The sequence below is a fragment of the Gymnodraco acuticeps genome, unplaced genomic scaffold (genome assembly GCF_902827175.1).
Source record: "Gymnodraco acuticeps unplaced genomic scaffold, fGymAcu1.1, whole genome shotgun sequence".
In the NCBI taxonomy this organism is placed as follows: domain Eukaryota; kingdom Metazoa; phylum Chordata; class Actinopteri; order Perciformes; family Bathydraconidae; genus Gymnodraco; species Gymnodraco acuticeps.
Window position 1 is genome coordinate 259,930 of NW_022990513.1, and position 21,287 is coordinate 281,216.

Consider the following 21,287-nt stretch of genomic DNA (forward strand, 5'->3'; position numbering starts at 1 on the left):
TTTGGACGTAATATGGTCGGTGTTTACATTAGCATCGCTAACACTCAGAGCTAACCTGTACTAGAGAGCATGTGTGTGAAGAAGCAGGAAAGAAAAAGTAACTCACCTTGTGGTATAACCGGCAAGAGAGAAAGCCTTTGAGCTCCAAACTGTTTCAGAGAGAATCCTTGATAATCCATGATATGGCGTTTCATCACCGCAGCATTTAGTTTAAACAGTAGCTGCCGGGTCCCGCATGAGCTCAGCCCCCTGCTTTTTTATTTTTAATCAATTCTCTTCTTTTATTTTTAAAGCTTTATACCCCAAATCAGCACTTTTGAAACAGGAAGTGAAATAGAGGGATATGAGGCATGGCTAGAATGGGAGATCTGTTTGGTATTTTGAGCGAAACACTTCATAGACATGTGTTTTATATATTTTTATATATCTGAGACCTATGCTATTGCCTAAAAATAGCATGATAGGTGACCTTTAATTTAAATAGGAGATCAGAATACTTCTTCCATCACTAAAGACAACAGATCATGTGATGATCTGTTGAAATTCTTTTTAATATAGGAACACTTATTTCAAGGTAGAATTGACTATATTAAAATGCATTTCATTGTAGAATTTGTCATCTAAAATATAAACAACATAGTGCTTTGCGTCTACTTTTTTTTTCTCACCTGACGCTCTGCAGCAGGTGGAGGAGGAGCTCCATCCATGTCATCTGAGGAGAAATGAGTGAACATGCAACCAATAAGGACCAAGGAAAAGACAAAACATTTTACTCAAAAGACAATTTTAGGTGAACTTTGTATTCAACTCAAATCTTCATTATAGTTTCTACACTGGGTATTTTTGCCAAAACTTTAGAGTTAATAATAAAAAACATTTTTAAAAAACAGCATAGAAAATGAAAACTCTGACTCAGATTTAAAACGTTAATATAGGGTGATAAACTAAAAACCTGTACAAATGTGATTAAATTAATCTAGTTTCTTCATGTTCATGTTTGTAGTTTCTCAGTTTTCAAAGTCACTGGATTTCTTCATTTAAATCAGTTAGCACAAGTAAAAGATGGTGCTATATGTAACTGTTCATGTTTACTGTTCCTGTTAAGTCCAAATGTTGTTTTCTTCTGGATGTTCTTTTTTTCTCCCATTATTAATGAGACCTAAATTGTGATTACATCCATGTTAACATTTCTCACACTGATTTTTACAGTCCTATATGAATGTCAAAAATTGGGAAGAGACTAAATAGAGACCACTTAAGGTCGTTTTTTCTTTGATTTCTTTTCAAAATAAAACTTTCAACTAACAGCTGATTAGTACATATTTATACATCATGTTTGAGTTGTCACTTGCTGGGGTCGGAGACACAGATAGATATTACTTTAAGTGTTGCCAGCGGCATATTTTTAAAAAAAAATCAGTAATGCTTTTACGTTGAACTGGATGAATACTCAGCAAGTTGTTGGGCATTAGTGGCTCAGGGCTTTAATGCTCCGATCTGGCAACCAGGTATGTCTCTGTATTAAAGTTTATGTTCATGTTCAGCTAAATAAAATGTAATGTAAAAGAAAAATCTGCTATCTGTGCGATGCTGTGCATTTTATGGCAATTGTTAAAACGATGTCTTCTCATCATTAAATCAGACGTGTTACTCCATCTGTCCCACAGCCATAACTTAGGCATGCATTATTGTCGTAGCTACGTTTAGCGGGCCTATCTGAGTGTGTGTGTGTGTGTGTGTGTGTGTGTGTGTGTGTGTGTGTGTGTGTGTGTGTGTGTGTGTAGCTGTGCGAGACAGTAAAAAGCTCTTTCTCCCAGCTCAGATATCAGTAATAATGACACCCGAGAGGCAGTGGCGGCCGGCCCATAGGGGCGCGCCCCCCCTCTTCCCACATAAAAAATAAAATATATATATTTAAAAAATATATTTAAAAAATATATTTTTAATAAACAAGGTAAATATTATATAATTGGTATCAGTAAAATGTATTATCTATAATAAAATCTCGTTTAAAATGGTATTACGATGTCTAAAGTTACTGATAAGTCACATGTTTCCTGCCTGGCCTTGCCCGTGTATCATTACCCTCTCTCGTCTGGGCGCTATGCACAGCGCCCAGACGAGAGTGCAGCAAGCGCAGCAGAAGCCAACTGTTGCTGTCTTTAAACTATGCCGCCAAAACATAATTTCAGCCAATCAGCGTCGTCAAATCTGATGGCCACAGGGCGCCTACATCAGCGCCCGGTGCAGTCTGTGAGTTGTTTTGACTCGTATCCAAGGAGACAAAACAGGAAGCTGTCATACACTCTGGATGCTATCATTAGCAGCTAATGAAAACTCAATTTTTGACATAAAAATGGAATTATGGATTATCAATAATTTTTTCAAAGTGACAGACACATTGGATTAACCTATGGATTAACCTTCAGCCGCGTTTTTCTCGTTTTTGATCAGAATAACAGCTAAAGGTGAGCATATCTCTGTGTTTTGCTACCTAAAGCTACGTTGTGTGATGTCTGTATTTGCTTCCCCTGTCGCGAGTTCTGATCGCTCAGTGATGATACTTATATTTCTAGAATCTGTGGAATCTCAGCTTGTTAGCTAAGCTTGTTTGTGCATATCCGATAAGTATATCGATTGATTTATACCTAGAGTGCGTTAGCATTTTTTCCCTCAGGGCTCATTTAGACGCTTCTTGTGAGACTTGTGTTTTGTTTCGGTAAACATGGTTCATATCATCAGTTAGCTGAGTTTCTTCCTGTTAAATTAGCAGGACACATGAATAGTTTATTACATTTTAAGAAGCCCTGAGACACAGTTTCGTGAGAAAAAAAACGGGGGAAAAAAGCCCCTTAACAGGTTAAATGGGAATTAAATCATTTTAAGTAATTTTGAGTGTTCCCAAAGAACCGGTGTTCTGCAGTTTGTGTGGGCCTGCTGTACTGTTGCACAGTTCATGCTGTAGAAACTATGTCCAGGACAAGGTATTTGGAAGTTTTGGAAGATTCATAGCTAACCACACTGAAGATTATGGAGGTATTGATCAGTCTTCTCATATTTGTAAGCCTCAATTTGTCCCCCCCCCCTCCTCGAACATCACCAGAAGTCATAATTTAAGGGGTCTTTTCTCCATTTTTTTTTATCGGGGGAGCATCCCCCCGGACCCCCCTAGTATTGTTTGGTCACCATTTCCACAGCCCCACCTAAAATATTTTCCACCAGCCGACACTGCCGAGAGGCCTGAAACTCCTCCATCAGCAGCTCTCACTGCAGAGCGTCAGGAGTATGGACGGACAAGAGAAGGAGGAGACAGAGACAGCGAGAGGGGGGGGACTTGCGGAAACATCAGAGAAGAGAGGTTTGAAAGGAGTGAGAGATAAAGCGAGAGAGGTAAGAGATCAGCAGAAAGATGAGAAACGAGCAGCGTGGGTCAGGAAGTAGTGATGGGGGTGTATGGGGGGGTCTGTCTTCCCCCACCCAACAGCCTCCCTCTGTTCCCTGACAAACACAGATGCTCTTTAGTGTGCAACAAAAGCTCCTGACCCTGGAGGAGGAGACTCTATTCTGAGATGATAACATGAACCCCTGCAAACCTGTCAGACAGGTCAGCTCGTGAAACCATGATCCCTCTGCCACTTTCCCACAGACACAAGTCAGCAAGCACAAAGGGAAGGAATCTGCATGGAAAACCAAGTCCTCACGCTCAGATGTTGGAAAGCACTATGACCCAGTGAGCCATAATGACAGGGGGAGGATGCACAATAGAAACGTAATGATTGCATCTCTAAAGCATCAAGGGGAACCACTGCAGATAAATAAAGGAATACTTTCAATGAATAGAACTTGAAGTAGTTGATTACAAATGAGGAATAGTAACTGTAGTGTGTTCTATAGGTTTCTGTGCATGTAAATAGTCTGCAAAGGCTAAAATCCCTGTTTTCCCTCCAGAGGGAGTTTCTCTCCCACACACTCCAGAGCTGGCCGAACATTCAGGCGGTGTGTCCCCCACTGTCTCCCCCTGATCAACTCTATACCAGTGACGGCCGGCCCATAGGGCCCCACCTCTTCCTACATTCTAATCTAGATTGTCATTCAAAAATATTTTTATTAAATTAATTGTATACATTTTTTTGTAATGAACAAGGTACATATGATATAGTTGGTGTCAGTTAAATGTATAATCTACAATAAAATATCGATACAAATTGCTTTACGATGTCTAAAGTTACTGATAAGTCGGGGCCCACAACTAGGGGGCAGCAGGAGCGCCAGAGTGAGTGATTGACGTTTGAGTGAGAGAGAGTAAGACGGAGACGGAGTGTAACCAAAACTATAGCGAATATGGAGAAGGAAAATTATGTTTAATCACAACACCCTTTGAGAGGAGGACACTGGAGGGAAAGCTGAAAGTAAAAGAGCTCAGACCTGATCAGCCTGACATAGGCAGGAGTTAAGGACAGAGGAAGGCAGTATACCTGCTCTTTTTCAAGGAGCTGGTTTAGCAAGAAGGCTAACTACCTGTAGCAACTCCCCTGCCTCCCTTTTCAAACGTCAGGATCAGACCAGTCTATGGACCAGACCCAGCATGGATCCAGACAGATGTGAGTGACTTAAAGCAAACTAGAGTCCACACTATGCGACTAGCCATGTTTAGGAAAGTAAACACAGCTGTCCAATGAGGGCTACAGGATAGGGATCAGTAAGCATAAAAAGGAGATTGACAAAAACAGGCACGTCCTACCTAAAATAATTGACTGTATCAAGTTCTGTGGTGCCCTTGAGCTAGCCCTGCGTTGTACTATGGACATATGCTTTGAGTTTGTGTATAAGTTTGCTTACATTTTGTTAGAGCCCCCCCCTGGAGAAAAATGCACCAGCTGCCACTGCTCTATACATCTCTAATAAAGGCCCTCTATGACCAAAAAAAGACGTTAAGTAACGGCAAGTTCAAAATGTAAGTTTAATTTAGACCTATTTGTATCCCTCCAAAACCAAGAGAATACTTTCAAAATATACATTTTAAAGTAAAAAAGTGAAATAAAATTACTGTATTTCTTATTCTTTTTTTTCTCTTTGTCTTATCATATGTTGTAACAACAGCACCTTGAACCTACCTCTATGAGTCAAACATGCTTTATAGATAAGACTGCCACACATTACAGCTGTCCCCTGAAAGGACCTTTGTCCCATACAGCAGGTGGAGTCCTCAGACCTGCACCTTCATGTCCAGTCACTTTCTCTCAAGTCATTATCAGGGATTGCAGGAGAGCAATAATCAAGTGTCCGAGTGTTTGTGTGTGAAAAAACTGAAATGTTCACTTTATTATTATGTCAATAGATTGTTGAAGTTGAAAGCAATAATATTAAGTTAAACTTAATATTTTGTATTTAAAGTTTTTAAACGTAATATTGCTGTTTTCAACTAACCTAATACAGTTATGTGAAATCTGTTGACATATTACATTTATTTAAAGTCAATGTTTCAGTTTTTTCAGTGTAATGACAGCTGTATTTAAGCTCCCCTCTGTGTGATAAATGTGGCTTAATCTCACGAGGAGCACATTAATACTATAGTGGTTAAAGCTTGCACCTGCTTCATCAATCTGAAATAAAAGAAGTTGACATTTGCAACCTTTTTTTTGTATTAGATATTTTTCCTGGCCACCAGTGTCTGTTCTGAAGAGACAGTGTTGAAAGTGGGAGACAGAGGGGACGAAATAAAAAAAAAATGTCCCAGGCCAATCCAGCCCCAGGACCTCCACAAGGGGACCGAGCCCCAGTATGGACCTCCAGCTGTACCAAGTGAGCTATATAGGCCTGTGATTCAAGCTTTTATCTGAAAGAAGCCACATGAATATGGACTTTGACCTCACACTGGCCTCAAGTGAAGATAGTGATTCACATCACCTCTATCCTTGTCCTGCAATGTGTTTCAGCAGCCTGCAAACTAATCTGAAGTCCTTCGGAATCTCATCCGTTACTTCATATGTTTATTGTTCACAGACTAGGATGCAGCTCTTTGACCCAGGAGAGATATCAAAGTTAAATAGATTACAAATCAGGAGCTTTTCAGCACCTCAAACAGAGGTAAAACTCTCCACTTTAGAATACGAGATGACGCAGCTGTAGTGAGCACAATCTGTTTTTACGAGTGACAATACAATTTCCATTAGACCCACTTAGTCATAAATGTATTAATGAGGATGAAGGGACTGTGCCATTAAAGTGATCCTGAAGCACATTAGGGCAATGCATGGGTAGGACGAACGTCACAATCCTCAGTCTACAATAAAAGTGTTTCCATTTGGGCTGACTACTATGATCATCATGAGGGCATTTAGGCCTCTCTACTTCCTTCTTTTGATTAGTTTAGTTTTTCACCCCCTTTCCCTTGAACTAATTTATACAGGAGAGTGCATTTACGTAGTCACGTTGTGCCTCTCGGCGTATACTCTGACTTTCTGTCTCTTTGGAGAGTGCTAGTACGTTGGATACGTTGGGCCTTTTCACTGTTGTCCCTCTTCACTAGTATCCCGTGTCCCCTCTTCATAATTTGGGTCTTCATAATTTCCACCCTATTCTAAGGGGAAGCATGATGGTGCCTTTTCATTTCAATTTCTGGCTTTGTGTTTCTTCACCTCTTACTCGTTTAATGTTTAGGAGAGTGCATTTACGTAGTCACGTTCTGCCTCTCTTCCTCTGTTTCTGGCTGTTCTTTTCATACCCTTGTTTCTCAGAGAAGAGAAGAAATACTATTCTAAAAAGGAGCTGACACATGGTGTCTCTTCACTTGTACACTTGAGGGGTCAGAGTTCATATGGTGAGGGATTCCATGAGCGGTATGCGCCGGCCTGTGCCTTTACCTTGGACTTCTAATAGAACTGCTCGGGTCTTGATAGATTGAGTGGGGAAGTTCATGAGATCTTTCTAGAGGGTTATCAAGAATAACTTTTATCCAATGACCTTTTCCCTCTCTGTCTGTGTCTGTGTATTCTCTTGTTCCGATTAACCCAGCCAAATCTTTTTTCTTGTTTTGTATCTATATCTATGCCGGGAACCGGAGTCGAGGCTGATCCTCTTGCTGTAGTCCTGTGTCTTGGATCCTCTATCCTGAGTTCTGGATTAAGTCGTGGACTTCGGGTCGTGGCTGAACCTGTCTCTGCGGTCCTGCCTTGGGTCTCGTCATGCTGCTTCCCTGATGGCTTCCACAGGATTGTAGCTGACATCCTCGTGGATTCATCTTCTTATTACAGACACATGCATTTCCTAACATTCGGTCTATATGCTGTAAAATGTATTATCTCTTCGATTTACACACGGCATCTATTGCACGTCTGTCCGTCCTGGGAGAGGGATCCCTCCTCTGTTGCTCTCCCTGAGGTTTCTCCCATTTTTCCCCCTTAAACTGTGGGTTTTCTCTGGAAGTTTTTCCTTGTACGATGTGAGGGTCTAAGGATAGAGGGTGTCGTTTTTCTCATACTGATACTCTAAACAATCTGTGCTGTTGTATTTGCTGTAAAGTGTCTCTACTGTAGGCTATTTTTATTATATGTACAGCACTTTGGCTCCACCAAAAATGGTTTATAAATGTGCTATATAAATAAAACTTGATTTGATTTGATCAATGCTTTTGCAATCTTACTTATGAATACAAATAAGCAGAAACTACCTTTAGCATTCTTTAAAGCAATATAATTAACATTCCCCAGTTTATTTTGAAATGTATTTTCTTCTTGTCTTGTTTTACTTCCTGTCTGATTGCTTGCTTCACCCTGGTTCTTTCCACCTGTGTGTGATCTCCTTGCCGCCCTTATGTCCTTCCCTGAATTCTCCACCTGTGTCGTGTCAATGTAATTGTCTCTATATATTCCTGTATCTGTAACTCCAGTGTTCTGCAGGGCTCAACATTATAATGTCCGCTGGCCCGGAAGCACTATTTAGACACCCCGGGCCAGCATAACGTACTTTCCACTTGCCCGCTCGGGCCACTAAAAATATTGCTTTAAAAAAATGGTCCTGTGGTATTGGTATTTTGACTAGCAATTTAATTAAATTGTTTCGTTTATCAACGCTACAACATAGCGTTCCATGAGTCGGTTGTCATTGTTGGGGGAAAAGCAAACAGCTGTTTGCTGCAGAGCGCAGCGCGAGCAGGCTCCTATGAGGGGGAACGCGCTCCTTCACTACAGACTATCGAGCCACCTAACCATTCGCCAAAATGTTTTTAATACCAGCGGTAGCCGGGCAAAAAACAATCTTCAAATAAAAGAAAGTCACCGGAGGAGTTAAAGGAGATTGACAGGGAGTATGAGAAGAAGAGGGAGAGAAAGTTTCAGCCAGCTTGATCGATGGAGTTGGCTTCTAGTGGTGCAGTGACGCATCCTAAAACCCTTTTATAATCTATCGATTAGATTTATGATTCGAACATTATAAAAGTAGGGTAGACATGTGGAGATTATCCGGCTGAACAAAATGTGCATTTATCAAACAGGTTTGTTTTCCACAGGCCTTATTTACAGCTATTTTCCAAAACCCTGTGGAGAAATCCCATTGCTTTTTGTCGAGGGAACCAGCAGCTTACTTCCTGGTTTTAGGATGCGTCACTGGCTGCACCTCTCAATATGATGCCAATATAAACAATGTCTTCTGTCGACTCTGTACATCAATGCCGACCTATGCTGACAAGTAAGTGAAGAGTAGAAAATAAAGGTATTGGCTATAGGGAAATGTCCCAGCAGTTTAGGATAATGAAGGTTCTAATCAAATCAATTACATAGCCATTACATGTCTAACTCCTAATGACAGGAAGGCAGAAAGCGCATTATGCAAATAATAATACTCATAATAATAGCAGACATTTTTTAACAATGACCACAATATCATTATTTTAATAAACCAAATGTGAACAATTGAGGAAAATGAGGAAGAACTGATGATTCAAATGTTGTAGTACAAGACTGTAGTTAGTGCATAAATTACTATCGCAACAAATGTGTTAATTTTCTTCATTATTAGTCGATTTTTTTTTTGGTGGACAAATGCTCCAGGCCAGTGGTTACAATGGTGGGGCCAGTGATAATACAATTCCACCGGCTCGGAGGGCCAGTGGCATTTTACCCTTAATGTCTACCCCTGTTCTGTGTCAGTCCGTCGTAATGTTTCCAGCCTTCATCGTCTTCCCCGGTGCGGTTCAGCTTCCCAATGTTCCTGTATTTGGATTATTCATCATGTGGCATCCTTGTTTGTAACTTTCCCTTTTTTTCTCACTTTTTTGTTTTTTGAACCTGCTTTAATTGAATAATGCTCACTTTTTTTTAGGGGTCCAGAATCAGAGGGCATTTTTTGTCCAACCTTAGAAATTTAAAAAAATCCATGCACAAAAAGCTAAAACGTGCACTTGTGTTAAAATGTAAATAAAATTGTAGGAAAAGTGGTTTCAAAATGTTATTTAAAATATCTAAAAGCTCTCGTGCACCCCGTAAAATGGCCTTTTTCTCTTGTCCCTCCTTCTTGGTGACCAACTTGCATGTCAAATAAAAGCATTTATAATATAATTATATATTAATAATTTATAATTATTTACGCTTTCTTTTGCTATTCATTTGTTGATTCATTTGTTGCTCCTGTAATGGTCAAAGCAATTTGTTATATCATACATTTATTTTAAGTAATAGTAATTTTACACTGAAGGTGTGTCCCACAACATTCGCGCAACCAAAACCAATTAAGCTTGGCAAAATAAGTGAAAAAACTAGCAACCAACTTATGTACCTACCAGAGTTCCCGTTAGAATATTTTTTCGCCGGTCAACATGTCCGTTAAAGTTTAAATCTTCCGGCCAAAATTTGAAAAGTGCTGGTCAAAGGTCTTCTTTGTTATTTATTGAGCTTTAAAACAAATTGATATGATTCGATATTAAACAAACTAATTATAGTAGATTAACTACATTATTCAAAAAACTTACAATAACACGGGAATAATAAACGGAGCGCTCTTTCCTTCTCCTGACAGCACGTCAGTATCATGCAGCTCGCGGATCCAGTAATGAGTGACCCGACAGTAAAACTAAACATATCTATAACTAGTTTAGGCAGTTTGAGAAGTCATTAAAATAGCTACGTTGTCACGGTCCAAGCGGTGTTCCTGTTTGTTCCTCTGTGTGTGTGTGGAGAGGGTGTGGTTTCCCTTGCAGGCAGCAGCCTGATTGCTCTCACCTGGCCGTCCGACTCAGCTGTCCCTCATCATCTAATCAGGACACAGCTTATCTACTCCAGTCTCCCAGCAACTCACCACCAGATTGTTTTCTACACCAGTGGTATTACATCCTCCTGGCTGCCCATTCAGTTATCCTGTCTGCGTGTAATTCTGTACTTTTTGTAATTAGTTTCTCCTTGTGTTTCCAGTGCAATCCCTCGGCCATCGTCCACCAGAGCTTCCAGCCAACCTGCCTGCTTCTTCCTGCATCATACCTGCCTGTCTAGTTATCAGTCCAGCCTGAACTGCCTACCTCCACTCCGGACCTCCATAATCATCAAACCTGCCTGAGTCTCCCAAACAATAAACCATTTAAACTAGGGCTGTCAGTCGATTAAAATATTTAATCGCGATTAATCGCATGATTGTCCATAGTTAATCGCGATTAATCGCAAATTAATCGCACATTTTTGATCTGTTCTAAATGTACCTTAGAGGAATATTTTTCAAGTTTCTCACATATGCTTTATGCAAATGTTTATTATCATTTGAACAATGACAAATATTCTCATGAATATTAAACACAACAACCTCTGAATATTACAAATATTCGCCTCAATACAACCTGGAACCTCTCTCATTCAATAATCAATCAATCAATCAACAACTTTATTAATCCAGCAAGGGGCAATTGGTTATGAGCAGCAGCTTATGTCATGAACACAGGCAGGAACATACAAGAAGAAAACACAGATACACCCGGGAGCACAGATGTGGATAATTCCAATTTACACTATAAATAGTTCAAAGCATCACAATAATAAATAAATAAATAAATAAATAATCAAGTTTCAAGAGTTTAAAAGTTTGAGTGCAGAAGGGATGAATGATTTAGAAAAGCGATTAGTCCTTTGATCAGGTAGAGCATATCTACGCCCTGATGGCAACAGACGAAATTCATGTGAAAGAACATGACCTGGAGAGTTCAGAATGCTCTCTGCTTTCCGTAGAATCTGTTGGTTACAGAAGGAGTTTCAGTCTCTCTGTTTCACGCCGATGATCTTAGAGCAGGTTTTAACAATGCTGTTCAGGCTGTTCCTGTCTTTCAGTGTGAGGCTATGGAACCAGCAGATAAAAGAAAAACAAATACGGCTCTCAATGAATGCTTTGTAAAAACGACCAAGAATGAAAGGCCTGACAGAGAAAGAGTTCAGTTTGCGAAGAAGGTGCATTCTCTGTTGACCCCGCTTCACAATACACTCAGTATTCACATCAAATTTGAGGTGGTCATCGAAAATGGTGCCCAAGTATTTGTATGATGTGACAATTTCTACCTTGTCATTGTGTATGATGCACTCCTTAGGAACATCCTTGTGACGTCTAAAATGAATGATCAATTCCTGGGTTTTGGAGACATTTAAATCCAGAAAACTGTCATCACACCAGGAAATAAAATCAGTAAGAGCACACTCGTGGCCTGATTCTGAGCCGCTAAGGAGGGACAAGAGGGCGGTATCATCAGAGAATTTAACCAGGTAGCTGTTGTCTTGCATGCTCCTGCATTTATCAGTGTACATTATAAAAAGTAGGGGCGAAAGAACGCATCCTTGAGCCCGTGGAAGTGATGACAGAGTCAGAGAGGCGTCCATTGACAGACACCTTCTGCTCTCTATTAGTTAGAAAGTTTAAAATCCATAAAACAAGTTGATCGGGCAGTTTAAAATGACATAATAGGCTCTCCACCAGGAGATGCGGCTGCATTGTGTTAAATGCTGAAGAAAAGTCAGCAAACAAAAGCCTGGCATGGACTTGTGGCTTTTCAAGGTGTTTGTGGAGGGTGTGCAGTATAAAAAGCTTTGCCTCCTCTACGCCTCTCCCTGCCTGATACGCACATTGTAGTGGATCAAGATCACCACCTACTACTGACATGACAAGGCCTTTAACAATTTTTTCAAAAATGTTCATTACCAATGACGTTAAAGCCACCGGTCTGAAGTCATTTAGGACTTTAGGATGAGGCTTCTTAGGGATGGGAATTACAGTTGAGGATTTCCACATATCAGGAATTTGGCTATTCTCAAGTGACAGTTGGAGGATATGCTGGAAAACACCACAGAGTTCGCTAGCACAATACTGGAGTGTCCGCCCACAGATATGGTCAGGACCTGGGGTCTTCCTAATATTGACTCGTTTTAAGAGATTCCTAACATCATCCTGTTCAATGACTATGTCTGAGATAGGTGAGAGAGACTCTCTAAGGGTTGAGGTGTTTATGGAGAAATCATTTTTCTCAAATCGAGAATAAAAAATGTTAAAAGCATTGGGGAGGTCTGCCTCATTTGTTCGCTCAATGTTAATTGTATTCCTAGCCCTGTCATTGTTGTTACCCTGGGAGATGGAGGACATTGATTTGATTCCCCTCCAGGCTTCCCGAAGATCTCCACTGCTGTATTTGAGTTCCACCTTATCCCTATAAGCTATTTTAGCTTTTCTTATCTCATTTCTTAATTCTCTGTTCATTTATTTTTTGTCCTGACTGTTTCCAGTATAAAATATACGTTTCTTTCTATTTATAACACTCTTTAGTTCCTTCGTGACCCACGGCTTATTATTAGGGAAGACGGTAATGTCTTTACAAGGAATGTTAGACTCCACACAAAATGAGACAGTTGACGTCAGTTCATTGAGATCAGAGCATGAGCTATAAAACACATCCCAATCCGTGCAGTCCAAACATGCCTGTGAGGTGGCAATGCTTTCCTCTGTCCAACATTTCACAGTTTTTTTTGTGCATACTTGTTTCCTGCAGATGGGTTTGTAGATCGGCACCGGAAGAACGCTTGTGTGGTATAAAGCTCCAAAAGGGGTCATGGTCAGGGACTTGAACGCACCAGGCACCGTGCCGTAACAGAAGTAAATCGTGGATTTATTTAAAGTTGAAGGACATGTGACATACTGCTCGTATGTTTTTAAGGTCTTATGCACCTGACAGTGATTAAAATCTCCTAAAATAAATGTAGGATTATAGGATTAGGATATAATACAATACAAACTGTGTGTGTGTGTGTGTGTGTGTGTGTGTGTGTGTGTGTGTGTGTGTGTGTGTGTGTGTGTGTGTGTGTGTGTGTGTGTGTGTGTGTGTGTTAGGGCTGAACGATATACCGTGTCATGGCGATAACCGCGGTATGCGCATGCGCGGTATTCACACCGCAGGTACGTGTGGTTTTATTCATTTTTTTTTTTTAAATGCTAACGCACTTTAGCACAGAATTCAAAATAAAAATACCCTTATTACTTATCGAAACTGCACATACAATATATCCGATTAAAGCTGAGACTCCACAGATTATTTAAGTATAGTATCTAAGTGATCCGATCTCGCAACAGGGGAAGCAAACACAGACATCACAACACGTACCTTTTACGGAGCTTTTACGGGAGATCGTCTCACCGTAGCTGTCAATCTGATCAAAAGACGTGTTCAATGGCATTAAAACGAGAAAGAAAAAACGCGGCTGAATCGGTTGATCCATAGGTTGATAATGTATCTGTGGCTTTGAAGCAATTGTTTATAATCCATAATTCCATTTTTATGTAAAAATCGGATCACAAAATATAGCTGCTAATGGTAGCCACCTTGGTGGTATGCAGCTTCCAGTTTTGGCTACGCGTCGTCACTCTCACTCCTTATTTGTTCATGTGTTGGTGTGTGTAGAACTTCCCCTGATATTTGACCTTTTTAGACAGATTTAGCACACAAAAAAACCCTCTTTTGGGGCCATTTGGGTGGATTTTCCATATCTCTGGCCCACCTTGCTGGATTTTGACATGTGACATCTCTTTCTGACCGTCAGAGCCAATAGAATCGAGGGGAAATCACAGTCCTTATTTGGTAATGTGTGTGTGAGAGACTTCCGCATAGCCAAGACCGGAAGCAGCAGCCACTATGGTGGCTACCATTAGCAGCTAACTTTTGCTCTGCGATATTTACATAAAAATGGAATTATGGATTATAAATTAAATCATTTTTTTATACAGAGACGTTAAAAACCTATGGATTAACCGATTCAGCCGCGTTTTTTCTTTCTCGTTTTAATGCCATTGAACACGTCTTTTGATCAGATTGACAGCTACGGTGAGACATCTCCCCTCGAAGCTACGTAAAGGTACGTGTTGTGATGTCTGTGTTTGCTTCCCCTGTCCGAGTTCAGATCACTCAGTGATGATACTATATACCTAAATAATCTGTGGAACCTCAGCTTTAATCGGATATCTTGTAAGTGCAGCTACGATAAGTAATAATAAGGGTACTTTTATCTTGAGTTCTGTGCCAAAGTGCATTAGCATTTTTCGCTCAGGGGTCATTTAGATGCTTCTTATGAGACTTGTGTTTTGTTTTGGTATAAAATGGTTTGTATCGTCAGTTAGCTGAGATTATTTCCGTTAATCTGGTATAACACATTAATAGGTTCTTAAATATTACGATCCCCTGAGACACTGTCATGAAAAAAATAAATAAAGTACCCGCCGGGACTTTGGGGTTTAACAGGTTAAAAAAACCGCAATATATACCGCAGGGGGGGGGGGAAACCGCGATGTCAGTTTTTTTCAATACCGTGCAGCCCTAGTCAATCAATCAATCAATCAATGTTTATTTATATAGCCCAATATCACAAATGTTACATTTGTCTCAGTGGACTTTGCAGTTTGTACAAAATATCAGTATGACAATACGACACCCTCTGTCCTTAGACCCTCACATCGTACAAGGAAAAACTTCCGAAGAAAACCCACAGTTTAAAGGGAAAAATGGGAGAAACCTCAGGGAGAGCAACAGAGGAGGGATCCCTCTCCCAGGACGGACAGACGTGCAATAGATGCCGTGTGTAAATTGAAAAGATAATACATTTGCAACATAGGTAGTCCAAATGTTTGGAAATGCATGTGTGTATAATAGGAAGATGAATCCACGAGGATATCCATCCAGGACCTATGATCCAGGACCACAGCCACGACTAGTGTGTGTGTGTGTGTGTGTGTGTGTGTGTGTGTGTGTGTGTGTGTGTGTGTGTGTGTGTGTGTGTGTGTGTGTGTGTGTGTGGGGTCTTCCCTCCAGCCTTTGAAGTGTCCCAACAGTATTAGCAAAACGGAACGCTAGGGTAGGTTGTTCAGCAGCTCTATAAATAATTAATAATTTACCGGCATACAAGTCATACTTGCTGGCAGAGAGAGTGCGACACAATAACTGTCCTGATAATAACACTGTCCTGATCATAATACTTTATTAATAATACTGTGTCTGTCAGTTTAGGTCCTACACTGTAAAATGTTTGGCTGTAAAATTACAGTAAATTACTGGCTACTAGTTGCATGGATTTCACAGTAATTGACTGTAAATATTTCACAGTAATTGACTGTAAATATTTCACAGTAATTTACTGTATATATTTTACAGTTAATTAGAATAAAAGTACAACTAAATACTGTGAATTTACAGTTGCCATGCCCATGGAATTACTGTGATATAGCAGTACAGAGCTGTGGTATTATGGTACCTTGCTGTACATAAATTACAGTAATTAGTTACCTGTATGTTCACACTATTACTGTACAAGTAATACAACACAGTAGCCAGTAATTTACTGTAAATATACAAATCTAAATAATACGATAATATATTGTAAATTTGACTGGGATTGTACCATAACTACACAATTCAATCAGCTCAATCAACAAAGAAAAACAAAGAAAATGCCCATTTTAACGTTTTATTACTCCATTGAAGTGCAAAGTACATTTCACAGTGTCTTGGACATGTTGTTACGGCCCCAACCTCTACTCCGCGGTAGTAGCTCGTGCTGAGACCCGCAACATGAAAGAATACACGCAATAACCGGTACTTGGTAACGAGCATTTATTTAATCAGCCGTTTGCTCACACAAGCGAAATGGGAAACAAAAAGAGGTCTGGAGGAGTGGCCAAAAGGAACAAACAGAAGGAGGGAACCCGAGCCAGCCACACCACGGACCGTAGGACCCAGAACTCCCCCGCCTAACCAAAACTCAAGTATAAACCCTATGGGAAACAAAATAAAGCTGCGAAAACTGGACTACCAGGTCCTCCAGGCTAAACATAAACACATCTGCAAAAATATGGCCTACAGCTCAAAATGGCAAAGAGGTATTCTAAGGACAGTGTCTCCCGGCGTTAGGATAGGCGAGACATCCTTCTCCTCCAGCTTCTCTTTATATATACACACGGCTGGGTGGAATTTGGAACACCTGGGCAGAGGCGGAGCCAGGGGCAGACCAGGTGCACCTGGGCAGAGGTGGAGCCAGGGGCAGACCAGGTGCACCTGGGCAGAGGCGGAGCCAGGGAGACAGAAAACAAGGAGGGGAGCACTTAACACATGTCTACACAGACATCCACTCAAAGTCAATAATTTTTCTGAAGAATGTGCTGACATGGAGGTTTAAATTGCCATGCCTCTTTTTGGCTTTCGAGCCCGTCTCAGGGTTAATGCCCAGGAAGCACCTGAAAACACTAAGCCAAGACAACAATTTAAATGTTACATAGATGTATATGTATATCGTTTATTTGAAGGCACATGCAGCGGTGCCCCTTTCAATTTAAGTAAAACCTGCACCAAAGAAAGAAATTAGTATTTAAAGCCAAGCAAGAGCGATAAAAGCAAGAAATTCACTTAATTTGTTGTGTTATCACATAGGATGGTCTGAATACAGTATTTTACTATGAAATAATACAGTAACATGTTGTGAAATCCTGGTAATCATTTATCCTGTACATTCACAGTAATTAACTGTGTTATATTGTGAACATTACAGGTAAAGACTGTAAAGTGGTAAAACAGTAATTTATTGTAAAATATTACAGCTAAATATTGTGAAATCATGGTAATATTTTACAGTGTACACAATCAGAATCGGGTTTATTACCAAGTAGGTTTACACATAATGGAAATTTGCTTTGGTATAATTGGTGCATTCAAACCATCACAGAACCAGAAAGAAACAGAAAGAAAAATACGTAGCAAACAAAAAAGAATATTTACACAAATAAATATTATCTCAGAAACTGGGTAAAGTATAATGAAATATATGACAAATACTATCTATATTCAAAGTGGAGAGCTGGGCTATTATTCAACTGTAAATAAAGCTCAATGAGGCTGGGATATTAAGTTGTTTGGGACGGGATAGCATCAATGCGTCTCTCCTGTGAACAGGATGTTCCTGTGTGCCAAACTCAGTACGGAATTCAGTTACTTTCAAGTAGCATTGCTTTATTTCAAGGTCCCTGCTAAATTAAGCCGTATTCAATATATTAAATGAAACAATGGTGGACATGGTTTAATTCCGCACTGTTGGTTTGTAAGTAGGATGTGTTTAAGAATGTGCACATGAATATGTGTCTGCTCAGTTAAGTTGCAGGTGTTATGGCGGAGTGATTTGAAGGAGGAAGACAACGGGAATCAGTCGGACCAGTTAAAAACAAATGTGTATCAGTGCTGATTTGTGGACATAGATATAAGCCGAATTGAAAAGTGGCTCGTTATTTAACACATAATAGTGGCAAACGGTAAGCGATAACTTAATTGGTACAGAACAGGCAAATTGTTCAAATGTATATTTCACAGTGACTGTTTGTGTCAGAGCTGTAACAAACAGAGCAGAGAGAAGTTGGTGTCAGTTACACCAGTAACGGACAGCTGTCCTACCGTGGTGTGGGGTCTCCTGCGGCAGTGACACGGTTCCGTCCCGGTGCAGGAGGATGGAGGACGGGTCCTTCAACCCACTGAATCCCCCGGCCGGCGGGCGGGGCAGCCTCCTCAGCCCGCTGCAGCACTGGTAGCACACCGCCCATGCCTGCTCCTCGTTGATGGGCTGCTCGTAGGACTTCAGCACCTCCTTCAGAGACAGTTCCCGGGGCTCGGCAAGGTCCCGCGCCTCTCCGCGCTCGGTGGGGGCGGTTACCCGTGAGTCCCCGTCCTCGGCGCTTCTGTTAGTGGATCTGGCCATGGCTGAGATAGCGTGGAGCCCATTCTTTACTCCTCAGGCACCGAGGCCATTTATGCTGTCCCCTGTCTCCTGTTGGGCCCGGTCTCTTCTCCTGTCCTCTACTTGGCGTCTACCGCTCCTAAACTACCGCAACTGCACCTCGTCACCAAAACATTGTCATGGTAGCATTTCGGAATGCAGCACTTCCGGTCCAAGTTTTCAAAAATAAAATCATTAAAATGTAATTATTTGTTGAGTAATGTTAAGTATAATAGTAAAATACTATTGTGAAAATTACATTTTATCCTATGGTTTTATCACAACAAATATTTATTTGTGTTATTTTTTCAGTTTTCTTAGAAAAAAAAGCTGGGGTTTTCCGTATGAAAACATTGTTGGAAGGTAGGCTAACTAAATAGGCCCTACATGTAATCAAGTAGGCCTACTGTACTTAACTACAGTTTCGAGCTAGGAAACTTGTACTATACCTGAGTATATCCCTTTAACACTAATTCATAATTCTACCCCACTGCAATTTGAAAGCACATTTTTTTCCTTTTTCCCCTTTATTTGCTTTAGTTAATTAATTTGCAGGTTCATAATACAACATATAAATCAACCAATGATCTATGGCGTAGCCTTCTATTATGGATTAAGATTCCTGGTAATATAAAAAGACAGTAAAGTCTGCTCCACCTTCACCAGCTGCAAAGTTAAAATAATAGGCTACACATAACATCAATCACTCGTCATTATAAACAAGTAAACTGTTTTGAAAATAAGCATCCCGCATAATGATTACTTTTACTTTTGGTACTGTAAGTATATTGATGCTAATACTTTTGCACGTTTATTAAAGTAACATTTTGAATGCTGTATGAGTATTTGAATATTTATACACCGTGGTATTAGGCTACTATGTTTTACTTACATCTAAATTCCTTTCCTTCTTCATTTGCAAGGGTCAAACACGAGTTGCATATAATCATGGTTGGAGTTTCCCTTTGCTTTTACTTTGACAGTAAAACAACTAGGTTTCCGGTCATAGTCTCGCTTAATATGGCTGACTTGATCCAGCTTGTTGCCGTATCAGCAGATGATGGGTCTGCGGGAGAATGTCAATCACCGGCCGCTGAGCGGGACCCTCCTCCGGGCTGTCGCATTATCCACATGCTCCAGCTGAACACTCATCAGTTCTAATGATGACATATTATCACAGTGATATATATTATTTGGGGGATGAGTGGGGGATCACGCTCATTCTCTCCCCTTTATTCTTTCACTTGTTTTCACCTGACAATTCAAAAGAGTAAAGTACACATTCCCAACATCTTTAGAAACAAAGCCTTTACTCAATGATTCAATGATGCAATCAGTTTAAAGATTATACATTTAATTTATCACCAATATATTTTTACTTTATCAAAATATTAATGTTTCGGGTTTTTGTATTATTGAGTCTATGCTATCAACAGTCACATGTTTGCACCTTGAAGACAACATGTCAGCATGTTTCCTGCTTTACAGGTGATTTCCTACTCTATTTGTGTGTCTTTATAATGAAAATAAATTGCAACAAAAATGTTCCTTGTACCACATTATTTCTCATATAAAACTAATGTTTGTTTTTTTACCATATAACTCGAGCAAAATAGTAAACTGCATACATAATTTTGTTTTATCAGTAACCTGATTTAAGTATCATAATACTAAACCTGATTACTTTACATAATATTTGTATTACATTATTATCAAACACAATACAAATAAATACAAGCGACTATAAATATCAATAAGATGTGTATTAATGTAAGAACACAGAACAATGTAACCTTTGAAAAGAAGAACATATATTTAGTATCAAAATAGGTCGTAATAAGAATAAAGTTGACTAATTCTGTTTTACATGATTAAAAAGCTAACACAGTATTTTTGTTAAATAAATCAGGTGCCACCTACTACATGAAAAAAATACATTTAAAGTGGAATAAAGAAAAATGAAAGTAGTCAAAATGAAAACCAAAAGACAATTCAGACAGTACAGTGCCTATAATATATTGATATTTATTTTTGACATATATTGTAACATTGTAGTTCTGCTATAATTCCCATGATTTAAAAATGTTACAGTAATCTGATTACATCTTCTTTTAATGTAAATGAGGAATTACAGTATCTTTTTTTAAATTCTGAAGATGTAATCCTGTTAAATGTAATCTGTTACTCCCAAATCCTGCATAAAGTAACTTGTGTGGCCAAAGTGTTATGAAGATACCATAGACTGTATAATTAAGAACAGGACAGGTGGTATTTGATGCTTCGTTGACCTGTCCAAACTCTTACGGCCCGTCTACACTACAGGCGTAAAAAAATGCTTTCAACGCTTCGCCCATTCATTTGAATGGGGTGACGTAGGATATTTTCAAACTTCGCCGAACTGCATTGTGGGTAGCATGGCAAGGCGTTGCAAGCATCGCGAGCGTCTATCGGCGCCAAATCCCGTTTTTGCAATTCCCGCCAGTACAAGCGCTAGCCAATCAAACCGCGTGCAAGCTGGGAGAGCCAGACCGCAGTTCATTTCCTCATATTCCAAACGAGAAATTACGGTAGCAAATCACCCGGTTCTTTCCGACCATAACTATATACCGGGATACAAACCGGAGGAGCCAGGCATGGAGGGAGGTGGCAGAGACAGTGGGTGAAACTGGTAGGTTTTCGCCTGTTTGGGGATTTTATATCCAGTTTACTTCGTTTTAATATTGCTATTGCTTTGTATGTCGGGGGCGGGAGATTCATGTGATTGGTTGTTGGTCGCGTTGCTCGCAAAAAATCGCCAAGCTTCAGACACGCCCAGCTCCAAGCTTTTTCGATGCCTGTAGTGTAGACGGCCCGTTACGGCCCGTCTACACTACAGGCGTCAAAAAATGCTTTCAACGCTTCGCCCATTCATTTGAATGGGGTGACGTAGGATATTTTCAAACTTCGCCGAACTGCATTGTGGGTAGCATGGCAAGGCGTTGCAAGCATCGCGAGCGTCTATCGGCGTCAAAAGTTGAACAATGTTCAACTTTTGAG

At 40.1% G+C, this 21,287-nt stretch overlaps 1 protein-coding gene across 1 annotated transcript in view; it reads right to left on the reverse strand.

Annotated features, from left to right (window-relative positions):
* Window positions 1-18,369, reverse strand: part of spire2 (spire-type actin nucleation factor 2) — a 113,447-nt gene extending 95,078 nt beyond the window's left edge. The window contains exons 1-2 of the mRNA XM_034227143.1: window positions 17,933-18,369; window positions 669-712 (exon numbers count right to left, since the gene is read on the reverse strand). Coding sequence (XP_034083034.1) covers window positions 669-712; window positions 17,933-18,233 — 345 coding nt within the window. The 5' untranslated portion in view covers window positions 18,234-18,369. The remainder of the gene's footprint in view (window positions 1-668; window positions 713-17,932) is intronic.
* Between the last annotated feature and the right edge of the window lie 2,918 nt (window positions 18,370-21,287).